The sequence below is a fragment of the Lithobates pipiens genome, unplaced genomic scaffold (genome assembly GCF_037356315.1).
Source record: "Lithobates pipiens isolate NorthernLeopardFrog02 unplaced genomic scaffold, aLitPip1_a1.2 Scaffold_22, whole genome shotgun sequence".
Taxonomy (NCBI): Eukaryota; Metazoa; Chordata; class Amphibia; order Anura; family Ranidae; genus Lithobates; species Lithobates pipiens.
The window spans coordinates 323,562,473-323,586,893 of record NW_027507784.1 but is presented as its reverse complement, the minus strand read 5'-3'; the positions used below and the strand labels follow the sequence as shown (position 1 = coordinate 323,586,893).

Sequence of the window (24,421 nt, the reverse complement as noted above, 5' to 3'; positions counted from 1 at the left end):
CAAGTCCGTTCATTATAAAGTCCGGTGGATTGTTTGCCGGACCAAGTCCACCAGACAATTCGATCGTGTGTACGCGGCATCAAAAGCTTCCCTTCACTTCTTGTCCTGATGACCACTGTCAAAGATGACATCAGATGGTTACATCAATCTTGCGTGGCCAATGTTCCTTTAGCTGTAGCCCGCAGTTATGTTTCTATACATCCAGATGACACTAACAGGAGAAGTGACAATTGTTCCTCTGACTTCCTGACATTCTCCAGAACACACACACACTGCATTATCTAGGTGTGGACACCAGGCCAGGAAACCATTGTATCACCACTCAGTGCTTAGCCACTGGCAACACTTTGGCCCCCTTTCATGTCGGTATTTACAAATGGCATTTGAAGTGGGGAATGTTTGGTCCTTGTTGTCTTTTACCACCAGAAAACCTCAGTGCCTGCGCTTATCAACAGCCAATGTGTGGAGGGGGAAGGGAAAGTGTGAGCCAAACTTTAGACAAACAGTGACGGCGGACAAAAGAAGACATCCAATGCAACCTAAATCCTCTCATTTCTGTACACAATCAGTGTTTGTAGAGGAACACAATGAAGGACAAAGATGAAGCTCGAAGAGCGAGACTACGATTGTGCAGCTGCAAATTATGACATACTTTGGGGCTCATTCATCATGTCCTAATTTTTTTTAACACACGCTAATGCAACACATTGGTGCAAACCCAAGCAATAGGGCATCAGGCAGGTTGACTTGACCTTACGCTGGGACTGCGTTGTGCAAAACTGGCCAGCTGGTATAAACAAGCCCTTCGGTTTTTAATTTCCTCTAAAAGTATCTCTAGTCACGTGACAACCAAAAGTGTTTAAAGCTGGCCTTACAATTTAAGACTTCAAGTTGACTTGACCTTACGCTGGGACTGCCTTGAGCAGCATTGGCCAGCTGGTGCAACAAACCCTTAGTTCATTAATTTCCCCTAAAGGTATCTCTAGTGACATGACAACCAAAAGGGATTAAAGCTGGCCATATATTGCAAGATTTCATGTTGACTCGACCTTATATTGGGACTGTGTTGGCCAGCTGGTGTGAATAAGGCCTTAGATCTTGAATTTCACCTAAAGGTAACCCTGGTCATATGACCACCAAAAGGCCTTGTACGAGAAGATTTTCCTTATTTAGCCCCACCAGCTGAATGAGAAAAATCACTTGATTCTCCCATCCACACTAAAGTGTAAGGATGGATGAATCTGCTATGCCAGCTATTGTAGTCTTGGCTATCAGAACACATGAACAGTGCCTGCATCTGATTGGATGCCAGCACTCTTCGGCCGGGAAATTTTCCATCCAGCTACGTTGTGTTGGGGTTGCCATTCAAATGAAACCCCTTCCCGCCCAGCCACAGCATCCCTTTAACAGGGTCTCTTCACCTGGGGGATGGGAAGGACTGCCCGGTCATGGGACCACTGTGATTGGCAGTCATATTGGTCACATTTATGGGAGCCAGCCCTGATGGCTCCCAATCATTACTAGAGACAACTCAGTGGCTTTGCTAGGAGCATGCTGGGGAGCACTGTAGGAGGTTGCGGCGCACTGAGGGACACTGTTGGAGGTTAGGCGCACTATGGAGGGCTTGGAGGCTCTGCAGCAGGCTAGAGGCACTGTGGTTTGAAGGTTTTGGATGGGGTTTGAGGACTCTGCAGTAGACTTGGTGGCCCTGTAGGGGAGGAGGTTTTTGTAGAAGGGTGGGAGGGGGGGGGGGGGGGGCACTGTAGGAGGTTGGGGGGCTTTGTGGGACATTGTTGGACGTTGAGGGCATTATTGAGGGCTGGAGGCTCTGCAGAAGATTGGGCGGATCCTGTAGGCTGAGGACTCTCATTGTGCCTGGGCCCACTGTAGCCCACTATTGGAGGTTGGAGGGGGCGCTATGCTGAGCCGGGCGGCTCTGTGGTAGGCACTATGGATGCTGAGGGCTCTCGTGGGGCTTGGTTGCACTGTGGGCCACTATGGGAAGTAGTGGGACACTATAAGAGCTGGGAGGCACTATAGGAAGTTGAAGGGGACACTGTTGAGCCTGAGGGGTCTCAGGGGGCCTGGAGGCACTGTGGGCCACTTTGGTAGGTTGAGGGACACTTTATTAGCTGGGAGACACTGTTGGATGTTGGGGGGAGCACTATGGAAGCTGAGGGCTCTCATTGGGCCTGGGGGCACTGTGGACCACTATGGAAGGTTAGGGGACACTAAAGGAGCTGGGAGGCACTGTGGGAATTTGGAGGGGGCACTGTGGAGTCTAATGCCGCGTACACACAAGTGGACTGTATGGCGTACTTAGTCCGTCGAAACACATTTCAGCGGACAATCCGCTCGTGTGTGGGCTTCAGTGGACTTTTTCAGCGTGCAGTCCGGCGTACTAAGAATTTCGGATTTTTCGAAATTCTGTCCGTCGTACTTTGGTTTCAGCGGACAATCCGCTCGTCAGTAGGCTAGTTCGACGGACTAAGAATGGCGCATGCCCAGAAAGGATTTACACGGCGGAAGGTTGCATTGCTGTGTCTTGGACTTCCTATTTCTAGTCCCGTCGTACGTGCTGTACACATCATCGCGCAAGCTTTCGACGGACTGTTTGTGCATCCGTGTGTGGTCAAGTCCGTTCAGTCGAAAGTACGACGGACTGTCCGTTGGATTGTATGACGAACTAAGTACGCCATACAGTCCGCTCGTGTGTACGCGGCATAAGAGCTCCCGGAGGGCCTGGGGGCACTGTGAGTCCCCCATGGGAGGTTGAGGGGCACTAAGGGAGCTGGGAGGCACTGTTGGATGTTGGGGAGGCACTATGGAACCTGAGGGCTCTCATGGGGCCTCTGTGGGCCACTATGGGAGGTTAGGGGACACTATAGGAGCTGGGAGGCACTGTGGGAATTTGGAGGGGGCACTGTAGAGTCTTAGTGCTCCCGGGGGGCCTGGAGGCACTGTGGGCCCCTATGGGAGGTTGAGGGGCACTAAGGGAGCTGGGAGGCACTGCTGGATGTTGGGGAGGCACTATGGAACCTGAGGGCTCTCATGGGGCCACTGTGGGCCACTATAGGAGGTTAGGGGACGCTATATGCACTGTGGGAAGTTGGAGGGGACACTGTGGAGACTGAGGGCTCTCCGGGGGCCTGCAGGCACTGTAGGCCCCTATGGGAGGTTGAGGGGCACTAAAGGAGCTGAAAGGCAATGTAGGATGCTTAAGGGTTCTGCAGCTTGCTGGAGCACCAGGAGAGGGGAGGCCACGGCCTGGCAATGGGCCACTGCTCTGTGGTTGAGAACATTCTAGACGGCACTGAAATAAAGATGCCTGCATTGTAATAACTGGGAAATAAATGATTACTTCATCAACTTCTGTGTATCTTATGAAGTTCTATACACCATAAAAAACAAAACAATGTATGTGACTGAGAAACATCCGCGTTCCGCCTTATACAAACTTTGTTCCAGATGTGATAATAATCTCCCTCTGTAATCTATCCACAAAATATCTCATTTGAGCGGGATGAAAGAGACGAAATAAAAGACGTTCTCATAAGAAAACATACACAGGTTCACATGGCCAGGAAACGGCCACCTACGCACGGTCATTAAAAAATCAAGATCACCCGATTATCAGATAATAAATGTTGTGGTAAAACAATAAAGAAAATAAACTGAAGGCGGACGGCGGTTTATTCGCTTTGATCTTACAAAATGTTTCTGTCTTGGTAAAGGGCCACTAAGTACACAAGTTGTGTTATATAAGATTTTAGGAACAGTGTTGGGTGTACAGTAAAGCTTTCAGTGTGGCATATATATTAAGAAGAACTCCGGGCACAAAAACTTTCATTGAAATGCATTCCTCAATAGCCATAAAAGCAAACAATTCCCCTTTGTGCACCAAATTCCTTGGCAAATCAAGATATAAACTTGTAAAAGCAGCAGTGACATCATCACTGTGCTGTATACAGCCTGTGCAGAGAACTGAGCTGTGGGAGGGGCCCAGCAAGTGACAACCAACACAGAAACAGCAGGAGGGGGCGGAGACAAGACCAGTCACTCTGCACAAGGAGAGCGAGCTGCAGTGAGCGGTCTTTATTACAGGAAGTCCCACTCCGGATTACTGCACAGATCTGGAAGAAATACATAAAGCTCACAGAGACCCAAGAAGAATACAGATGACAATGTACTTAGACAATATTTACTGATCGCGGAGTTCAGCTTTAACCGGCTGCCGACCGTATACAATACCTATACGGCTCCCCTGTGCAAAATCACACACCTGTATGTAATTTGCACTTCCGAGTCTGGGGTGCGTATGGAAGCACAACGGCAGCCAATCAGCAAGTCTGGTGGACTCGATGAGGAACACGGATCTCTGCCTTCCCACAGTACAAGCACCCCCACTCCCCCCCCCCCACACACACACAGATAGCAAGCACTACCTAGGAACACATGTAACCCTTTGATCGCCCCTCTTGTTAACTCATTCCCTGTCAATGTCATTAGTACAGTGACAGTGCATATTTTTTAAGCACAGATTACTTCAGTAGTTTCACTGGTAACCCATAAAGTATCAGTTAGTGTCCGATTTGTTCCACAGCAATATCGCAATTCCGCTTTAAGTTGCTGATATCGCCGCCATTACTAGTAAAAAAAATTAATTAAAATTCCATAAAAATATCCCATAGTTTGTAGATGCTGAAATTTTTGCGCAAACCAATCAATGTACAATTATGACGCGTACACATGATCAGAATTTTGGTCGGAAAAAGCTCTGATGGTTTTCCCGACGGAATTCCGTCAGGATTTCACTTAAGCTGTCCTGCGTACACACGGTCGCACCAAATTCCGACCGTCAAGAAGGCGGCGATGTACAACACGTACAACGGGAGTAGAAAAAGGAAGTTCAATAGCCAGTAGCCAATAGCTTCCATCTCGTAGTTGAATCTGAGCATGCGTCAGTTTTTGCGCATCGGAATTGCATACACACGATCGCATTTTCGGATAGGAACTTTATCAGACCGAAAAAATTGAGAACATGCTCTCAATCTTTTGCTGGCCAAAATTTGCCCAGCAAAAGTCAGATGGAGCGTACACACGATCACATTTTCCGACCAAAAGCTCACATCGGTCTTTTGCTGGCCGAATTTCCGATCGTGTGTACACGCCATTATTGGGATTTTTTTTTTTTTTTACCAAAAATATGTAGCAGAATACATATTGGTCTACAATGATGAAGAAATACATTTTTTTAAAATATTTGTTTATTATATTTATATTTATTATATTTATATTATATATATTTTTTTATTTGTTTTATAGCAGAAAGTAAAAAAATATATATTTTTTTATTTTTTCAAAATTGTCGCTCTTTTTTTTGTTTCTAGGGCAAAAAAAGAAAAGACGCAGAGGTGACCAAATACCACCAAAAGTAAGCTCTATTTATGGGGAAATAAGGACAAAATGTTATTTATGTACAAAGACGCACGACCGCGCAATTGTCAGTTAAAGTAACGCAGTGCTGTATCGCAAAAAATGGCCTGGTCATGGGGGGGGGGGGGGGGTAAACCCTCCAGAGATCAAGTGGTTAAAGTGAAATTGGTCTTTTATAATGGAGACAATAGGTGGACACATCAGACTGGCCTGGATCAGGAGACGATCGAATGTCTGTAGATCCCAGTGTGACAGGTTATGTTGAAAACAGGGAAGCTGAGTGATTGCAGTGAAACACAGATCTCCCCCTTGTGGCTGATCTATAAATCTCTATAAAGCTGCGCCCACTAAAAATATGCAATACTTTTAATCAAGAGATGCCACAAATCTCACAGACGGAGATTATTTTGGACTCAACGGTTTTCCGTTGCGCAAGATTTTCGCAGGATTCACAGACCATGTTCTGCACATTGCTGTTCATAAACGGAGATTTTCCACTGCTGATTACTCAGCGGCAGGTTTGTTAAAAAGTGAAAAGCAGTTGTTACATTGTTGTGTAAGATTCTGCGACACGCTAATGGGCCTTCACTTGTGAAGTGATGCTGGTGCCCCTTTTTTCCCCATCTCCACTGAATTCTTATTAGATTGTAAGCTCTTTTGAGCAGGGCCCTCTTAATCCTCTTGTATTTTATTGTATTATAACTGTATTGTCTCCCTTTTATATATATATATATAAATCCTGTATAATAATAATAATTCTATGGAAATTTTGCTAGAAAACAGAGAGACAGACTGGATCTAAATCATTCAACACACAATCTGCACACAATAACGTCCTTTTTATGCTACCTTCACACTCTGTATGTGTCAGGAATGCATGCAGAATTGCGCACTTTCCCACAACGCACAAAAAAAGCGCTGCCCTTCAACAGACACATGGCGGTGCCAATAATTCTTAATGGCACCCCCATGTATCTCCTAATATGCTAATATGCGTGTTCTTGCGCACCAAAACGCATGGCACAGTGCAGTTCGGTGTGCTGTGATTCTGCGAAATGTATGATATACGTTTCGCATTATTTAATCTGCTCAACAACAAATTGGCCAAAGAAAAAGGATCAAAAATGCAAAACGCATCAAAAACGCGTGTCCGAAAACACGGAAAGCACAGCAAAAAGCACTGCAGAAACGCTCAAATGCAACATGCATAGGTGTGAACGGAGCCTTAAAACGCAAAACGGTGCTTTTTGCTCTTTTGGTTGAATGGACTTCAACGGAGAAGCTGCAGGAAAAGCATTTAGTGCATTATTATTTAAGCGATTTTACTGCGATTTTTCTGCACTTTGCGTTACAAACAAATAATAATAAATAATAATAAACAATAAAAAATAATAAATAAATAATAAAATTAAAATAAAGCACACATTTTTTTTTTTTAAAAGCACAAAAAAAATGCTAAACGCAAATCGCAGCAAAAATGTGGTAAAAAAAAAAAGCAAAAAGCACAGCAAAAAGCACTGCAGAAACGCTCAAAAGCAACATGCATAGATCGTGAATCGAGCCTTATGCCCCATACACACGGTCGGAAATTCAGACGGAAAAGGTCCGATCGGATTATATTGTCGGAAAATCTGATCGTGTGTGGGCTCTGTCAGACTTTTACTTTCGGAATTTCCAACGAAAAAAGTTTGAGAGCTGGATCTAAAATTTTCCGACAACAAAATCCGATCAGACTTTTTCCGATCGTGTGTGGAGAATTCCGACACACAAAGTGCCACGCATGCTCAGAAAAAATTTGGAGACAAAAGCTATTGGCTACTGGCCTCTACGTAGTCCGATCGTAAGTGTATAACGTCACCTCGTGCCGAACGATACGATTTTCCGCCAACTTTGTGCGACTGTGTGTATGCAAGACAAGTTTCGGCCAAAATCTTTTGTGGGTGGAATGTCCGACCGTGTGTACGGGGCATTAGAGTATAAACCTAATTATAATACAGGGGCTGAATGACATAGTGTAAATTTGGCTAAAAACTTTAATAAATGTGCAAAATCCACTCACATGGTAATAACAGATATGAACATAGATAATCACAATTCCAGGCCATACTGCAAAAATTCCAAATCCAAATAAGCTTCGCAACTTCGTGTGCGTAGGCTCCACCCAACGCGTTTTGTCATATAAGACGTCATCTGAGGACATGTCATCTAAATTATGTCTATGCGTTGTCGCGGTACACGTATTAACTGGCATGTTCTTGCAATGCTCATCAATGCACATTACTTGCTTTGACGTGTTACGGTGCCGTTCAGCATTGGAATGCTCGGCATTGCACATTACATGTACTGCATTGACAATCATTCAACCTGCTCACAGGTCCTGTTGGAGCATGAACTCACTATAATATAGGAGCCAAGTGACATCTATGTGTTGCAAGAGCACTTGCGTTAACAGTTGTGAGTTGCTTAGTTGCAATGCCATTTCTTTTGAATAGCCCCCCATCACACTAAGACAATGCACACATGTTGCAATGTGCCGCAATGCACAGTAACGCACCATAATGTGTTGCTCTAAAAAAAATTCCAACACGCCCAGTTTTTGGGATGCCTTGATGTGTCGTAAGCCAATTGATTATAATGGGCTGACTTAATGTAATGCACATTAACGCGTGACAAAACACCCATTAGCACAGGGGTCTCCAAACTTTGTAAACAAAGGGCCAGTTTACTGTCCTATAGACTTTAGGGGGGGCCGGACTGTGGCCCGTGGGAATAAAAAAAAAAATTCTGGCATCAGTTGGAGTAAACAGTGCCCCATTGTTTGTATTAGGGGGAGGAATTTCACCCCATTGTTGGTTTCAGTGGAAGAAATGGAGCCTCGTTGTTGATGTCAGTGGCAGGAATTATGCACCATTTTTGGAGTCAGAGGGCAAGCAAAGGGCCGCATCTGGCCCCAGGGCCGCAGTTTGGAGACCCATGCTTTAGCACACGGTGCAAATGGAAATGGAAAAATCCTATAGAAAATCAAGGATGGTTTCGAAAACCTGGCAAGGTCCCCGTTAATCGGGAAGATGGAGCACAGAAAGGGAAGGATGACTACATACAATTTTATTGATTTATTGATTTATTTTTCTATTTTATTTTTTACTTATTTTAAAATTAAAAACAAAAACATTTAAGTATTTAAAAAAAAAGTAAAAAAAAAAAAAAAAGGTTCCTCATCTATTTTGAGTCCCTCGAAGATCTGATCTTTGCCATTTGATGCCATCTTTAATCCCCCCTGGCAAGCTGCCTGGCAAAGGATCACTATTATTAGGGATCTGTTAATGTGGAGCTGTAGGAGGGGGGGGGGGGGGAAGCCGTAAGACCTCTTATATTTCTGTGTGGCTACGTGAAGTCGAAGCGGGAATTATTTAAAATATTATTAATGAATTAAATAATAATAATTATTTAAATAATTAAATATTAAATTAATTATTAATTTCTGATTATCTAGGCGTTATTGTGGTAGGTAGGTCAATTGGCTCCTGTCTAAATTGGTCCTAGCATGGGTATGTATTAATGTAAGTTAGGGACCTTAGATTGTAAGCTCCTCAATGCCAGGCACTGATGTGAATGTACAGTATATACGTATGTAAAGCGATGTGTAAATTGATGACGCTATATAAGTACCTGTAATAAATAAAAATAAAAAATATCGCAAGTTGGGCCAATCAGTGCCCTCTGCCAAGCCACAGTACATAGGACTATTCGGATCACATCCTCTGCAGAGGAGCTTAGACTCTACTGCATCTGCCACCAGAGCCGCCAAACAGAACTTTTTTTTTTTATTCTATTCCTATGTTTGTGGCCTGTGGGAGGAAACCACCACCTAAAACGCAGTGCACAAATTTCACGTGTCCTTACTGGCCAGCATGCCCCTATGCTGCTCACTCGCATTCCTAAGGAACTACAGGTCACAGCTGGTCCCACTGGCGCAGCAGAACGTGCATCTCCTCAATAGGCACACTGTTGCTGATGACCTCAAGTCTCATATCCTATTCATCATGTCATTAGCTGCCCAGCTCGACCTCTAACCCCAAATCCTGCCATCTGCTGGTGCCTTTTATAAACATCTGTCCATACATTGGCATCAACGATGGCTTGATATGGAGAAATTTGACCATTTGGGACAACTGTTTGTCCGGGTGCGTGTGCTCATCGTAAAAACCAAAGCACGGTAATTGGATGAATGGTTGATTAGAACAGCTGGAAAAGTTTATGAAATCACTGTCAGACTAGTATGAGGATAGGTCTGATGACATAGTGCCATATGCTAAAATGATCATATTTTGGGATATTAAAGGATGAGAAATGAGGATATCACGTTTCAACATGAAACACAGGCTAACTGTCAGTCTTAAATATATGAGTGTATTCATTGCTTAAAAAATATTACAATGGCTAAAGAGTTATCTCTTTACAGGTTCTGGTGTGCCCAAAACAACCCTAAGCCCTTGTACACACGGTCGGACATTTCGACAACCAAATCCGTCGGATTCTGTCCGTCGGATCTTGTCCGAAACAGCTGCATACACACGGTCGGACAAAGTTGGCGAAAAATCCGATCTTTCAGAACATGATGACGTAATTTCATTACGATGGGACTACGTTCAGGCTAGTAGCCAATAGCTTTGATGTAGGAATTTGATCTGAGCATGAGTGGCACTTTGTCCAATCGAAAATTCTCTACACATGAACGGAGTATGTCCTATCAGACTAGTTGGTCGGGAAATATTTCCAACATGTTGGAAAATTTGGTCCGACGGATATTCCGACGGAAACAGTTCGATGCATACCACACACAGTCGGATTATCCGACAACACGGTCCGATAGGACACATTCCGACGGATTCTCCGACCGTGTGTACAAGGGCTAAGTCCTACCACCGTCTGGTCTATACCAAATAGTTCATAGCTCCAAACCATGTGTTGAACTATAAGCCCCCAAAGTCAAACAAAGTTTTAAGCAGTGGTTTCCCACTATGTACAGGTTCGGGTGCTCCCTCTGTAACAACCCTAAACCCAATCCCCACCTCATCTACACCAAAATGCCCATAGCTTCAACCCTGGTGTAGAACTACAAGCCCAAAAGTCATCCAAACCCTAAAAAAATTGGCGTTTCCCATCATGTGCACGCTTTGGGACCTCCTCTTAAAAAAAGCCCTATGCCCAGTCACTGTCAGATCTACACCAAATTGTCCATAGCTCCAAACCTGGTGTAAAACTACAAGCCCCTAAAGTCATCCAACAGGTTAAAATAGTAATTTCCATCATGCCCAGATTTCGGGGTCTCCTCTTAAAAAAAAAAAAAAAAAAACCCTAAGACCAATCACTGTCAGATCTACACCAAATCGTCCATAGCTCCAACCAAACCTGGTGTGGAACTACAAGCCCTTAAATTCATTCAACCCTTAAAAAATAGTCACGTCCCACCATGTACAGGTTTCATTGTCTCCTCTTGAAAAAAGAAACATAAGACCAGTCACTGTCAGATCTACACCACATTGTCCATAGCTTCAATCCTGGTGTAGCCCTACAAGCCCCAAAGTCATCCAACCCTTAAAAACTGGTCGCTTCCCACTACGTACAGGTTTGGGGGTCTCCTCTTAAGAAAAGCCCTAAACCCAGTCACTGTCAGATCTACACTACATTGTCCAAGTTTCAAACCTGGTGAAGACCTAAAAGGCCCAAAGTCATCCAACTCACAAAAATAGCCGTTTCCACCATGTACAATTTTGGCAACAGCCCAAGCCCTTATCACCATTCAAACCAAACTGCCCATAAAGCTAAAACTAGTGTGGAACTACAAGCCTCCAAAGCTATATACCCATTAAAAATAGTTGTTTGCCACCATGTAAAGGTTCTGGTGTCTCTTCTATGAACCCCAAACCCAATCATAGTCTTATCTACACCAAATTTCCCAAAGATCCAACCAAACCTGGTGTGAAACGAAAAGCCTTGAAAGTCATACAACCATTTAAAAAGTGATTTTCCACCAGATTCTGGTGTCTCCTCTAAAAAAACAAAACAAAAAAAAACACTGTGCCCAGTCATTGTCTGATTTACACCAAATTGGCCAGAGACCCAAGCCTGGTGTGGAACTACAAGCCTCCAAAATTATTTCACCATTAAAAACAGAAATTTCTCACCATGTACAGATTCTGGTGTCTCCTAAGTCCAAACTGTATCTGCTCTATACAAAATTGCCCACAGCTCCTAAATTGTCATGGAGGAACTACAAGCCCCAACAGGGTGCGATTCATGGTTCCACAAAAGCTGGCAAACTGCCATAGCCAAATCTAGATGACCGAAATCAGTAGTGATGGATGTCTCTAGCGGTTTACGAAAACTGACACCTACGGCGTTTCATGCAGAGGCGCCTACTGATCAAATTGCACATCAAATTTACCCAATCGAAACCAATTTGTGTCTTAGAACACTAGGACGTTCCTTCTTACCTTCAAAATCGGAGAGGATCCCTTCCAAGTGATCGTTGACGGATAAGTGCGTCATTTTCACCCTCTCCTTGGTCGGTCACGAAAAAGCCCCTCTTGCGGTCAAGATTTAGAGCTGGGGCCAAACTAGACGAAACCCCCACATGGGATGTGCGCAGGGCTGAGCAAAGTGGCGGCAAGATGGCGGAGGGACTGTAACGAGAATGAGCCCCCCCCCCCCTGAGATAACAAAAGCGTACAGTAAAAGTTCCTTTTTTGCTCCTCAGCACTGGGAGACTGCACCCGAGTCCTGACTGCTTTACATTTAAAAATCCAGTGCAGAGTGAGAAAGTGGAGAGAGGCAGGGGCAGACTGATCCCTCCTACTCCGGAGTGGGATCAGTTACATCCAGCCTCCCCTCCTCTCAAATACCTTTTAGGAATCCCCTTCTCTCTCTCTCTCTCTCTCTCTCTCTCTCTCTCTCTTTCTCTCGCTCTCTCTCTCCCTTTTTCTATGACTTATTTGATGTGCACATCTGGAAGTTAGGAGGGTTAGAGCAGAGTGGAGGGGGGAATTTTTTTTGCCAAATCCAAGGCTTTCTTCTTAACCCTCTCCATTCCTTGGGGGTAATAAAAATGTATTTTCTTTGGACAAGAAAGCATTAGGAAGCTGCATGTCAGACGGGCAATTTTGTAGCAGCATTTAACCGCTGACGCCATTGATTTGTAGCTAGCAGTTTAACCGCAAGTCATTGGTCGCTGCTACAGGTAGGTGCGATCTGCCACAAATGGCTCTCCTATAGGGATTTGTAGCTAAGCCCCCACCCACATCTGAGCGATTTTGTTGCGCATTTCCAGAAGCGCAACAGTGCTCGGAAAAAAGATTTCAAGTAGATTCTATGGGGCCCGGTTCCTACGCCAATGATGTGCTGCTGCTTGTTGTGCCAAAAAGTATACGTGCTCCTTTTGGGTCAGGAGCGTGAGTTTTTTGTCCCCAAGTGTATTACTGCGTTTTTGTACTTATCAATCTCCTACTAGTAACCTCAGATCTTGAAACAAAATGGAGCAATAAAATAAATGAAATAAAAAAATAAGGAATAATAATAATGAGAAATGTATTATTAATATTATTTATTATTATTAATAATAATAATAATAATAATAATAGTAATAGAATTAATAATAAAACAACTCCAAGTATTCAAACAAAATGTAGCAATAAAATGAAATAATAATAAAATATAATAAAATAATAAATTAATAAAATAATAATAATAATAATAATACATCTATAGTAGTTTATTATTATAATATAATAATAATATTGCTAATAATAACAATGACAATAGCAGTTTAACCACTAGTGATTAGTCGCTGCTACAAATTAAACTAATGCTACTATTTTATATTAGGTTGGTGTGCTCTTCCACAAATGGCTCTCCTTTAGTGATTTTGTAGCTAAGCCCCCATCCATATCTCAGTGATTTATTGCGCATTTCCAGTAGGGCAACATTGCTTGGAAAGAAGATTTCAAGTATATTGTAAGTATTGAGTAAATAATTGATTAGTATTATTATTTATTATTATTATTATTATTATTATTATTATTAATAATAATAATAATAAAAATAATGTTAATTATAGTAATATAATTAATAATAAAATAACTCCAGGTCTTTGAACAAAACGGAGCAAGAAAATAAAATAAAAAACAAAAATTAAATAATTACTAAAATAATAATAATAATACATATAATATATTGTAATCCATAAAGTAGTTTATTATTATAATATAATAATAATATTGCTAATAATAACAATAACAATAATAAAATTAGCTCAGGTCTTTGAACAAAAAAACAAAAACAAAAAACAAAAATACAAATAAAATCTATTAACATAATAAAAAAAAAAATCTAATAATATAAAAGTAATAATAATAATAATAATTATTATTATTATTATTATTATTATTATTAATGTTTTTTTCACTTATTATTTTATATTATATCATAATATTAATAATAATTTTAATAAACAATTTTATTTTGTTTCATTGTCACATTTTGTTGAAAGGCTTGAGGTTATACTAATAATAAGTAAATAAAACATTAATAATAATATTAATAATAATAATAATAATTATTATTATTATTATTATTATTTTTATTATTATTATTAGTATAACCTCAAGCCTTTCAACAAAATGTGACAATGAAACAAAATAAAAGAATAATACAAATAATATATTAGTAATAGTAATTGTAAGTTAATAATAATAATAAATACCTAATAAATAAATAACAATATAATTGAGTAATACTAATAACAATAATGGAGAAAAATAATTATTAACACCTGAAGATACTGCTTTCCGTGTGCCAAAACAAAAAGTCATAATGCTTGAAAGCATCCAAAAGGCATAAAAACATGCATAAATTATGCTCCAAAAATGCCTGAAAATGCAGACATACAATTGTGAACCTAGACTAAATTAACTGCCTGCTTCACATGGCAGAGGTCAGTGTCAGTAGGGCAGTGGACGGTGTCGGTTGAGCAGTGGATGGTGTCAGTAGAGCGGTAGACGTGTCAGTAGAGCAGTGGACAGTGCCGGTTGAGCAGTGGATGGTGTCGGTTGAGCAGTGGACGGTGTCAGTAGAGCAGTGGACGGTGTCAGTAGAGCAGTGGACGGTGTCGGTTGAGCAGTGGACGGTGTCAGTAGAGCAGTGGACGGTGTCGGTTGAGCAGTGGACGGTGTCAGTAGAGCAGTGGACGGTGTCAGTAGAGCAGTGGACGGTGTCGGTTGAGCAGTGGACGGTGTCAGTAGAGCAGTGGACGGTGTCGGTTGAGCAGTGGACGGTGTCAGTAGAGCAGTGGACGGTGTCGGTTAAGCAGTGGATGGTGTCAGTAGAGCAGTGGACAGTGTCGGTTAAGAAGTGTATGGTGTCAGTTGAGCAGTGGATGGTGTTGGTTGAGCAGTGGATGGTGTCGGTTGAGCAGTGGCCGGTGTCGGTTGAGCAGTGGACAGTGTCAGTAGAGCAGTGGACGGTGCCAGTAGAGCAGTGGACGGTGTCAGTAGAGCAGTGGACGGTGTCGGTTGAGCAGTGGACGGTGTCAGTAGAGCAGTGGACGGTGTCAGTAGAGTCAGTAGAGCAGTGGACGGTGTCGGTTGAGCAGTGGATGGTGTCGGTTGAGCAGTGGACGGTGCCGGTTGAGCAGTGGACGGTGCCGGTTGAGCAGTGGACGATGTCAGTAGAGTCAGTAGAGCAGTGGACGGTGCCGGTTGAGCAGTGGACGGTGTCAGTAGAGTCAGTAGAGCAGTGGACGGTGTCGGTTGAGCAGTGGACGGTGTCAGTAGAGCAGTGGACGGTGTCAGTAGAGCAGTGGACGGTGTCAGTAGAGCAGTGGACGGTGTCAGTAGAGTCAGTAGAGCAGTGGACGGTGTCGGTTGAGCAGTGGATGGTGTCGGTTGAGCAGTGGACGGTGCCGGTTGAGCAGTGGACGGTGCCGGTTGAGCAGTGGACGGTGTCAGTGGAGTCAGTAGAGCAGTGGACGGTGTCGGTTGAGCAGTGGACGGTGTCAGTAGAGTCAGTAGAGCAGTGGACGGTGTCGGTTGAGCAGTGGATGGTGTCGGTTGAGCAGTGGACGGTGTCAGTAGAGCAGTGGACGGTGTCAGTAGAGTCAGTAGAGCAGTGGACGGTGCCAGTTGAGCAGTGGATGGTGTCGGTTGATCAGTGGACGGTGTCAGTAGGGCACTCAGTTGGTGGGGGGCTTTGGTGAAATATCATGGGTCTAAAGAGACCAATTATCTTTTATTTTGTCCTCAATCTCCATCTCTGCAGCCTCAGTTGCACGGAATGGATGAACAGGAAAAGTTCTACACAATCCCCCTGATCATTTACAAAAGTATAGTAAAAAACAGTTTTTCTTCTTCCACTTTGCATCCAGAAAGGATCTCCGCAGCAGCCGGCAGAAGGGAGAGGAGAGGAAGTTGGCAGCGTTGCAAGGTGGGACCAGGGGAGCACACAGTGGGGTCTGGGGCAGCAGAAGGGAGGAGAACCTGGGCAGGAGGTGTGGCATTTACTGGAACCGATCCCCTGTAGTTCCCCCCTTGCAGCAGCTGAAAGCTGGAGGAAGGGAGAGGAGGAAAAGCTGGATTTCAGCTGCTGCACGACAGGAACTACAGAGGATCCGTTCCGCACCTGCCGCCCCTCCTGCCCAGGTTTCCCTCCTTTCTGCTGCCCAGGCCCCCTTGTGTGCTCCCTGGTCCCGCTTCCCTCTTGCAATTCTGCCAACGTCCCCTCCTCTCCCTCCCGCCGCCTCCTTTTAGAATGGGGAGAGGTTCCCACCACTCCCCCTGTCCAGGTTCCCCTTCCCTCTGCTTGTCAGCAAAAGCAGTGTACTAAGTTCTTCCTTCCCTGCGTCACTCTGCATATGTGGGAGGAGCAGTCCGTCACCTGGCTGCCATCAATGGGTAGATCGTGACCATCGAGTTGACAACCCACGCTCTAGTTTGCTGGGGCAGTTATTCAAAATGAATAAAAGTGGTCAGCCTTCGCGCCGCTAAGTGGTAATAAGTGACTAAAGTGGAACAAAATCCAAAATCAGATATAATGAAACACAGATGCTGTGAAAAAGAGCCTGAGTGATATAAAGTGCAAATGCTAACTAAAAAATGCAGCAGGACAAAATAGTGAGCACAAACTATCAAATAATGAATATAAAGGGGTGGGTCCTGCGCAAATCGTGCCACTCAAATAAAATACACAAATTCAAAATAATATAAATATGTGCATACATACAATGCCGTGAAAAAAAATATAGTCCAAAAAACAGCACGCATAAAAATATATAAAAAATATATAAAAAAATGGAAAAAAGGTTTAATGATAGAACAATAATAAAATGTCCGCTACTCAAGGCTCCCAGAACTCTCACCTTTAAACGAAGTGAATAAGCAAATCAAACAAACTCCAGGATTCTCTTATTTCATTCATAAATAATAAATAATAGCCATCAGGAAATCCAAAGGAGGGATGCAATGATACAATTCCGCCACTAGAGGGCCAGTCCCAGCTTCCAGAACAGGTGAAATGGATCTTCACTTCTATTTCACAGTGTATGGCTCAAAATAAGAGAGAGGAGGGGGAGAGAGAGAAACAGGAGACTTCCATAGTGTAGTAGTTTAAAAAACGGCAGGTAAATTTATTAAAAAGCAGTAAAGACTCTCACATTTTAATTGCAAAAACAAGCACAATCAGGAAGAGGGTATAATGACAACTTCCTCCCGCCTTACTCTACTTCCGGTTCGTCCTCTGGCCAATCCCTACACGTTACGTCATGTGACTTCTTCATGGGGATCGCCATGGATTCCCCATGAAGAAGTCACATGACGTAACGTGTAGGGATTGGCCAGAGGACGAACCGGAAGTAGAGTAAGGCGGGAGGAAGTTGTCATTATACCCTCTTCCTGATTGTGCTTGTTTTTGCAATTAAAATGTGAGAGTCTTTACTGCTTTTTAATAAATTTACCTGCCGTTTTTTAAACTACTACACTATGGAAGTCTCCTGTTTCTCTCTCTCCCCCTCCTCTCTCTTATTTTGAGCCATACACTGTGAAATAGAAGTGAAGATCCATTTCACCTGTTCTGGAAGCTGGGACTGGCCCTCTAGTGGCGGAATTGTATCATTGCATCCCTCCTTTGGATTTCCTGATGGCTATTATTTATTATTTATGAATGAAATAAGAGAATCCTGGAGTTTGTTTGATTTGCTTATTCACTTCGTTTAAAGGTGAGAGTTCTGGGAGCCTTGAGTAGCGGACATTTTATTATTGTTCTATCATTAAACCTTTTTTCCATTTTTTTATATATTTTTTATATATTTTTATGCGTGCTGTTTTTTGGACTATATTTTTTTTTCACGGCATTGTATGTATGCACATATTTATATTATTTTGAATTTGTGTATTTTATTTGAGTGGCACGATTTGCGCAGGACCCACCCCTTTATATTCATTATTCAAAATGAATAGTGTAACTTGTCTGAATCTGACCTGGTATGGCCTCTATTAGTCCTGTACAGCAGGGCTCAGATTGGGAGTGGAAGAAGCAGTACAAGGAGCCAATCAGTTGTGCTGCAGTGTTTATGTGTTAACAAAGACCATGCTGATAGGAGGTGAGAACAGAGTGACAGAAAGATGAGCTTATGGGTGCGCTTCTTTTCCTTTCATTGTCCAATCACAGGCTGGGGGGGAGGTGGCCGGGACCTGTAAGTGTTACTGATCTGCAGCAGAGGACAGTCAGGTCTCCTGCTCTGCCAGACATCGCTGTGCTGCGTGGATCAGAGCTGTGTAAATCTCAGGACTGGATGGACAGAACTACGAATCTTTTGGCAGACACGTGGACTTCCATCTCTGTATTCAATCGGTGTGTTTAGATGTTTGCTTGGAGTGGAGCTGTGAATGTAATAAGACGATGTGTTTGATTTGGCAGCGATCGTATGTTTTATTTTATAGAAGAAAACCAAAGCTTCTTCCAGGAAGACATATGTAAGTCTTGTTTTCAATTAAATAGTAGCTGATTGATTTAAGGCTCGCCGTGTGGGGAGCGCTCAGTGATGTGGGTGAGTAGGGTGTGCGTTGGACATGTTGCCAAAGCAGCGCTGGAATTATATACATGTGGGATTACAATGACAACCAACCATATCCCTGCTCTGATTTTATATCCTGCCCCTGATTGGTTGTTGAGATTAACTTAACCACTTACTTACTGGGCACCTAAACCCCCTCCTGCCCAGACCAATTTTCAGCACTGTCACTCTTTGAATGACAATTACGCGGTCATACAACACTGTACCCAAATGAAATGTTTAGCATTTTTTCCCTACAAATAGAGCTTTCTTTTGGTGGTATTTGATCACCTCTGGGGTTTTTATTTTTTGTTAAAAAAAATTTAAAATGACAGATTTTTTTTTTTTTAAATACAAAATTTTGCAAACAGGTAATTTTTCTCCTTCATTGATGTGCACTAATGAGGCTACACTGATTGGCACTGATAGGCTGCACTGATGGGCACTGATGAGACTGCACAGATGGGCACTGATGAGGCTGCACTGATGGGCATTGATGAGGCTGCAATGATGGGCATGATAGGCTCCACTGATTCGCACTGATGGGCACCGATGAGACTGCACTGATGGGCACTGATGAGGCTGCAATGATGGGCATGATAGACTGCATTGATGGGCACTGATAAGGCAACACTAACGAGCACTAATAGGTGGCACTGGTGGGCACTGATGAGGTGGCACTGGTGGGCATTGAGAGGTGGCACTGAAGGGCAATGATGGGTGACAATGATGGGCACTGATGGGTGGCAGTGATGGGCACTGATCGGCACTGGTAGGTGACACTGATAGGCAGAACTGATAGGTGGCACTGATGAGGCACTGATTGGCACCACTGGTGGGCATTGATAGGTGGCACTCGTGGGCATTAATAGGTGGCACTCGTGGGCATTGATAGGTGGCACCGATTGCTGGCACTTATGTACTGGTGGGCAGTGATTGGTGGGCACTGATTCGTGGCTCTGGCAGGCAGTACTGGTGGGCACATATGAGGCGGCTTCCCCTCTTCCTCTTCGGGACCGATGTCATTTCAACAGAAGCCGGTGATCGGCTTTTTTTCCTCCTAGTGCTGTCAGCGTGAGAAGAAAAAAAAACGATTACTGATCTCCTGTTTACATCACCTGATCAGCTGTCATTGGCTGACAGCTGATCACATGGTAAGGGGTCGGGGATCTCATTGACTCAGGGGATCACAACACACGCCCTTCAGGGGGGCATGGCAAGCATGCAAAGGGGAGTATGTCTATTGACCCCCTCCCGGCAAAGCAGATCCGCACTGTAGCCGTCATTCGGCTATAGCGCGGATCTGAAGGGGTTAAATTTGACCTCCCGCCTTCCCTTGAGTCTTCCACAGTTGTACCTCTCCTGGACTGAAATTCCTTACTCTGATATCACTGCACACTGTGAGCTTCTCATGTGCATTACAAGCTGCGGCAAGTCAGATAGAGCCTGGATGGGGGACATCCAGCGTCATCTAGCCCTTTCCTCCCAGCCTGACTGTCTCTGACCCACCCCTTTTATGTCTAAGGCATCGGTTCTTTCTATCATGAAGGCTCAGCATCACATGTAGGCGTTGCCTATGGCGGTCAGCATGCAAATCCAGCCTGCCCAGGAACGCCAACTCCTCCAGACTGATACCAGCCCATCAAGGCATTTTGATATTTGCATAACTTCTCCACAGGACCACCCCACGGCTGGCATCAGGACAGAGGGTGAGTACTGAGGCCTGGTGCTGTGATGTCATGCCGTGTTGCTAGAACACGGTGCAACTCTGATCTGTGTAAAGACCCGTGTCCGTGGCTCTTTAACCCTTTCATGACTAAGCCTATTCTTGGCATTTGGTGTTTACAAGTTAAAATCCATATTTTTTGCTAGAAAATTACTTTGAACCCCCAAACATAATATATATTTTTTTATCAGAGACTCTAGAGAATAAAACGCGATTGTTGCAATATTTTATGTCACACGGTATTTGCACAGCAGTGTTTTAAACGCAACTTTTTGGGAAAAGGGACACTTTCATGAATTTAGAAAAAAAAAACAGTAAAATTAGCCCAATTTTTTTGCATAATGTGAAAGATAATGTTACGCCGAGTAAATAGATACCAAACATGTCACACTTTATAATCGCACGCACTTGTGGATTGACGACAAAGTACGGTACCTAAAAATCTCAATAGGCAACGCTTTAAATTTTTTTTACAGTTACCAGGTTAGCGTTACAGAGGAGGTCTAGTGCTAGAATTATTGCTCTCGCTTTGACGATCGCGGTGATACCTCACATGTGTGATTTGAACACCGTTTACATACGCGGGCGCGACTTCCGTATGCGTTTTCTTTGCTTCGCTTTTATTTATTTTAAAATGCTTAAATTGTTTTAAAAATAAATAAAAATAATTTGATCACTTTTATTGCTGTCACAAGGAATGTAAACATCCCTTGTGACAGTAATAGGTGGTGACAGGTACTCTTTATGGAGGGATCGGGGGTCTAAAAGACCCCCCACCCCTCCTTTACACTTCAATGTATTCAGATCGCCGAAAACGGCGATTTTGAATACCGTATATATTTTTAAAACCGGCGCCATTGGCAGCCGAGTAAACGGGAAGTGACATCGCTTCCGTGTTTACTATGAGGAGACTGGAACGAAGCCGATTACGGCTTCGTTCCAGTTCCACCCCAGCTGCCGGAGGAATCGCACACGGAATCGGTGCTCCCGATCGAACGGGAGCACCGGTAACAGCGGCGAGAGGTGGCGGGAGGGGGGGGGACGTCCCCTCCCGCTCCTCCGGCATAACAGCCGAGCGGCTTTTAGCCGCATCGGTTGTTATAGCTGGAAAGCCAATCGCCTGCTGAAGAAAACGGTACCGGGATGATGCCTGCAGGTGTGGGCATCATCCCGGTGTACCCCGGAAGCCGAGTACGCAGATCTGCGTACGCTCGGCGCGAAGGGGTTAATCATGTGATCGGCTGTGTCCAATCACAGCCGGTCACATATAAACAAGGAAGTGCCGGTAATCGGCGCTCCTCTCCTCACAATGACAGAGTGTGAAGAGAGGAGAGCCGATCAGCGGCATCTCCTCTCAGGGGGACATGTAGGAATGTAATCAGGGCACTGATTACAATAAAGAAATATAGTGTCACAATACAGTGCCCATCATTGCCAGCATATTACAGTGCATACCTGTGGCAGCAGCAATCAGTGTCCACCACTGCCCACAAGTGCCACCAATCAGTGCCCATTAGCCATGCCAGTAAGTGCTGGCAATCAATGTTGCCTATCAGTGCTGCCCATCACTGCTGTCCATCAATGCCCATCAGTGCCACCTGTCAATGCCCATCAGTGTCCATATGTACCGCCTATCCGTGCCCACCAGTGCCACCTATCAGTGCCCACCAGTGCTGCCTAACAGTGCCCATCAGTGTCACTTATCAGTGCCCATAAGTGCAGCATATTAGTGCCTCCTCATCAGTGCCCATAAGTGCCGCCTCATCAATGCCCACCAGTTCAGCCTATCAGTGTCCATCGGTGCCAACTCATCAGCGCACATCAGTGAAGGCGAAAAATAACTTAGTGACAAAATTTACTGACAGAAAAAAAAGTAAAAAACATTTATTTTTCAAAATTTTTGTGTAAAAAATAAAAAACCCAGCAGTGATTAAATACCAAAAAAAAGAAAGCTCTATTTGTGTGAAGAAAACGATAAAAAATTGAATTTGTGTACAGGTTAGCATGACCGCACAATTGTCATTCAAAGTGCATCAGCGCTGAAAGCTGGCTTGGGCAGGAAGTGGGTGTTAGTGCCCGGTAGGCAAGTGGTTAAAGAGTGTTTTTTGGAGCTCAGATGCAGTGAAGATCCTGGTCACAGCATACACACTGTAATAACAATACAAACAATAGTTATATTTGTCAGTCCAATATAAACTTACTTAAAAAGTCTCCTTTTAATGCCTTGAGTACTGTGTGTCTGCTGCCAGTCTCTCACAGCAACCTCCTGCAGCTTCTCCTCCATTTCTAAGGACTACATGTCCCATGGTACCTTGCTGCCCATAAGAAGTGATTCTTGTATGGACTCCGCCTCCTGTAACTCCTCCTCTCAGCATCTCCGTGGTTCAGAAGACACAGGCTCTGTGAATTGGGTGACATGGCAGTGCCTACCTACCTACCCACGGGGCATAGTGACCACTCACTGCATGTCACAGAATTCAAGGAAGGAAATGTGAGGAATCTTACTTCAAGTTGGTTAATAAGAGTGTGCTGGAAATGAGTGAAATACAATATGGAAATGAATATAGGATTTTAGATTTTGACCATTGATACACTTTAACCGCTTGCCTACCGGGCACCTTTACACCTTCCTGCCCAGGCCAATTTTCAGATTTCAGCTCTGCCACACTTTGAATGACAATTTCGCGGTCATGCTACACTGTACACATATGACGTTTTTTGCATTTTTTTTCACACAAATAGAGATTTCTATTGGTGGTATCTAATCACCACTGGGTTTTTTTATTTTTTGCTAAACAAAAAAACAAAACTTTTTGGAGTGGGGTTCTTTTTGCAAACAGGTAATGTTTGTTCTTCACTGATGGGCAGTGATGAGACTGCACTGATAGGTGGCACTGATAAGCTGCACTGATGGGCACTGATAAGCTGCACTGATAGGCACTGATGAGGCTACACTGATGAGACTGCACTGATAGCTGGCACTGATAAGCTACACTGATGGGCACTCATGAGGCTGCACTGATAAGCTGCACTGATGTGCGCTGATAGGCTCTGATGAGTCTGCACTGATGGGCACTGATAAGCTGCACTGATTAGGCTGCACTGATGGACACTGATAGGTGGCACTGATAAGCTGCACTGATGTGCACTGATGAGGCTGCACTGATGGACACTGATAGGTGGCACTGATGGGCACTGATAAGCTGCAGTGATGAGCACTGATGAGCTGCACTGATTGGCACTGACGGGGCTGCACTGATAACCAGGGCCATGATTATCAGTGTAAAGAATATATTGACAACCTTGCTGGGTATCGGCTGTCCTTTCCTCAGACAGACACAGTGTGTGAGGAAAGGACTGTCAAAAACCGGTAAGTCTGTTTAGACGTGATAAGCTGTGATTGGCTCTTTCCTGTGATCTGTGATCAGTTGTGTCCAAAGGACACCTCGAGTCACAGAGGGCGACCAATGCGTGCCGCAGGGGGTGGGGTTTTGGGAGGACATCCATGGACCCCCTCCTAGAACACTGAACACTGCAGCCATCTTTTGGCTGTAGCGTGGCCGGGAAGTGGTTAAATAAGATAACTGTTGGTCCTGCCATGTTCAGGCACTTCCTGCTATAGGGTGACAACTGTCTCCTGCATGTGCTGCTACACTGTCACGCTGTCACAAGCCCCCCCTGGCAGAGACTATAGCGGCTGGGCCGTCACATATTGCCCCGCCGTTGTCAATATCAGGAAGCCAGACCAGAGCAAAGGCGTGCAACCCACACTGTACAGTACATGTAGAGGTGAAGTGGCTGAAAAAGGGCTGCAGGAGATCAGCAGCACTGAGATGCCAAAAACGGAGGACAAACTGTATGTTATTAAACAATGAAAATATATGAAGGGAACTGTTGATGATGTACAGTGCATCCAGTGAGGGATTACCAGTGTCTGATAACCTGGGACAATGGGCAGCCTTGGCCCCCTACAGAGGACAAGCATACAATCAGCACATGCTAATGTGTGTCTAATCAGGTGTGTTTGCCGATGTGTAAAAACAAACAGTGGCCTCTCCGCTGTTCTGCTGGAGAGGCGTTTCCACACTGACCCTCCAATTACTGGAGCTGGGATCATTATCCTGAATGGAGGAATTAATGAAGGTTAAGTATGCTTT

At 44.1% G+C, this 24,421-nt stretch overlaps 1 protein-coding gene across 1 annotated transcript in view; it reads right to left on the bottom strand.

Annotated features, from left to right (window-relative positions):
- The window catches only part of LOC143924970 (septin-9-like), a 210,797-nt gene extending 198,547 nt beyond the window's left edge, over positions 1 to 12,250 (bottom strand). The window contains exon 1 of the mRNA XM_077449527.1: positions 11,934 to 12,250. Coding sequence (XP_077305653.1) covers positions 11,934 to 11,988 — 55 coding nt within the window. The 5' untranslated portion in view covers positions 11,989 to 12,250. The remainder of the gene's footprint in view (positions 1 to 11,933) is intronic.
- Positions 12,251 to 24,421: the final 12,171 nt, after the last annotated feature.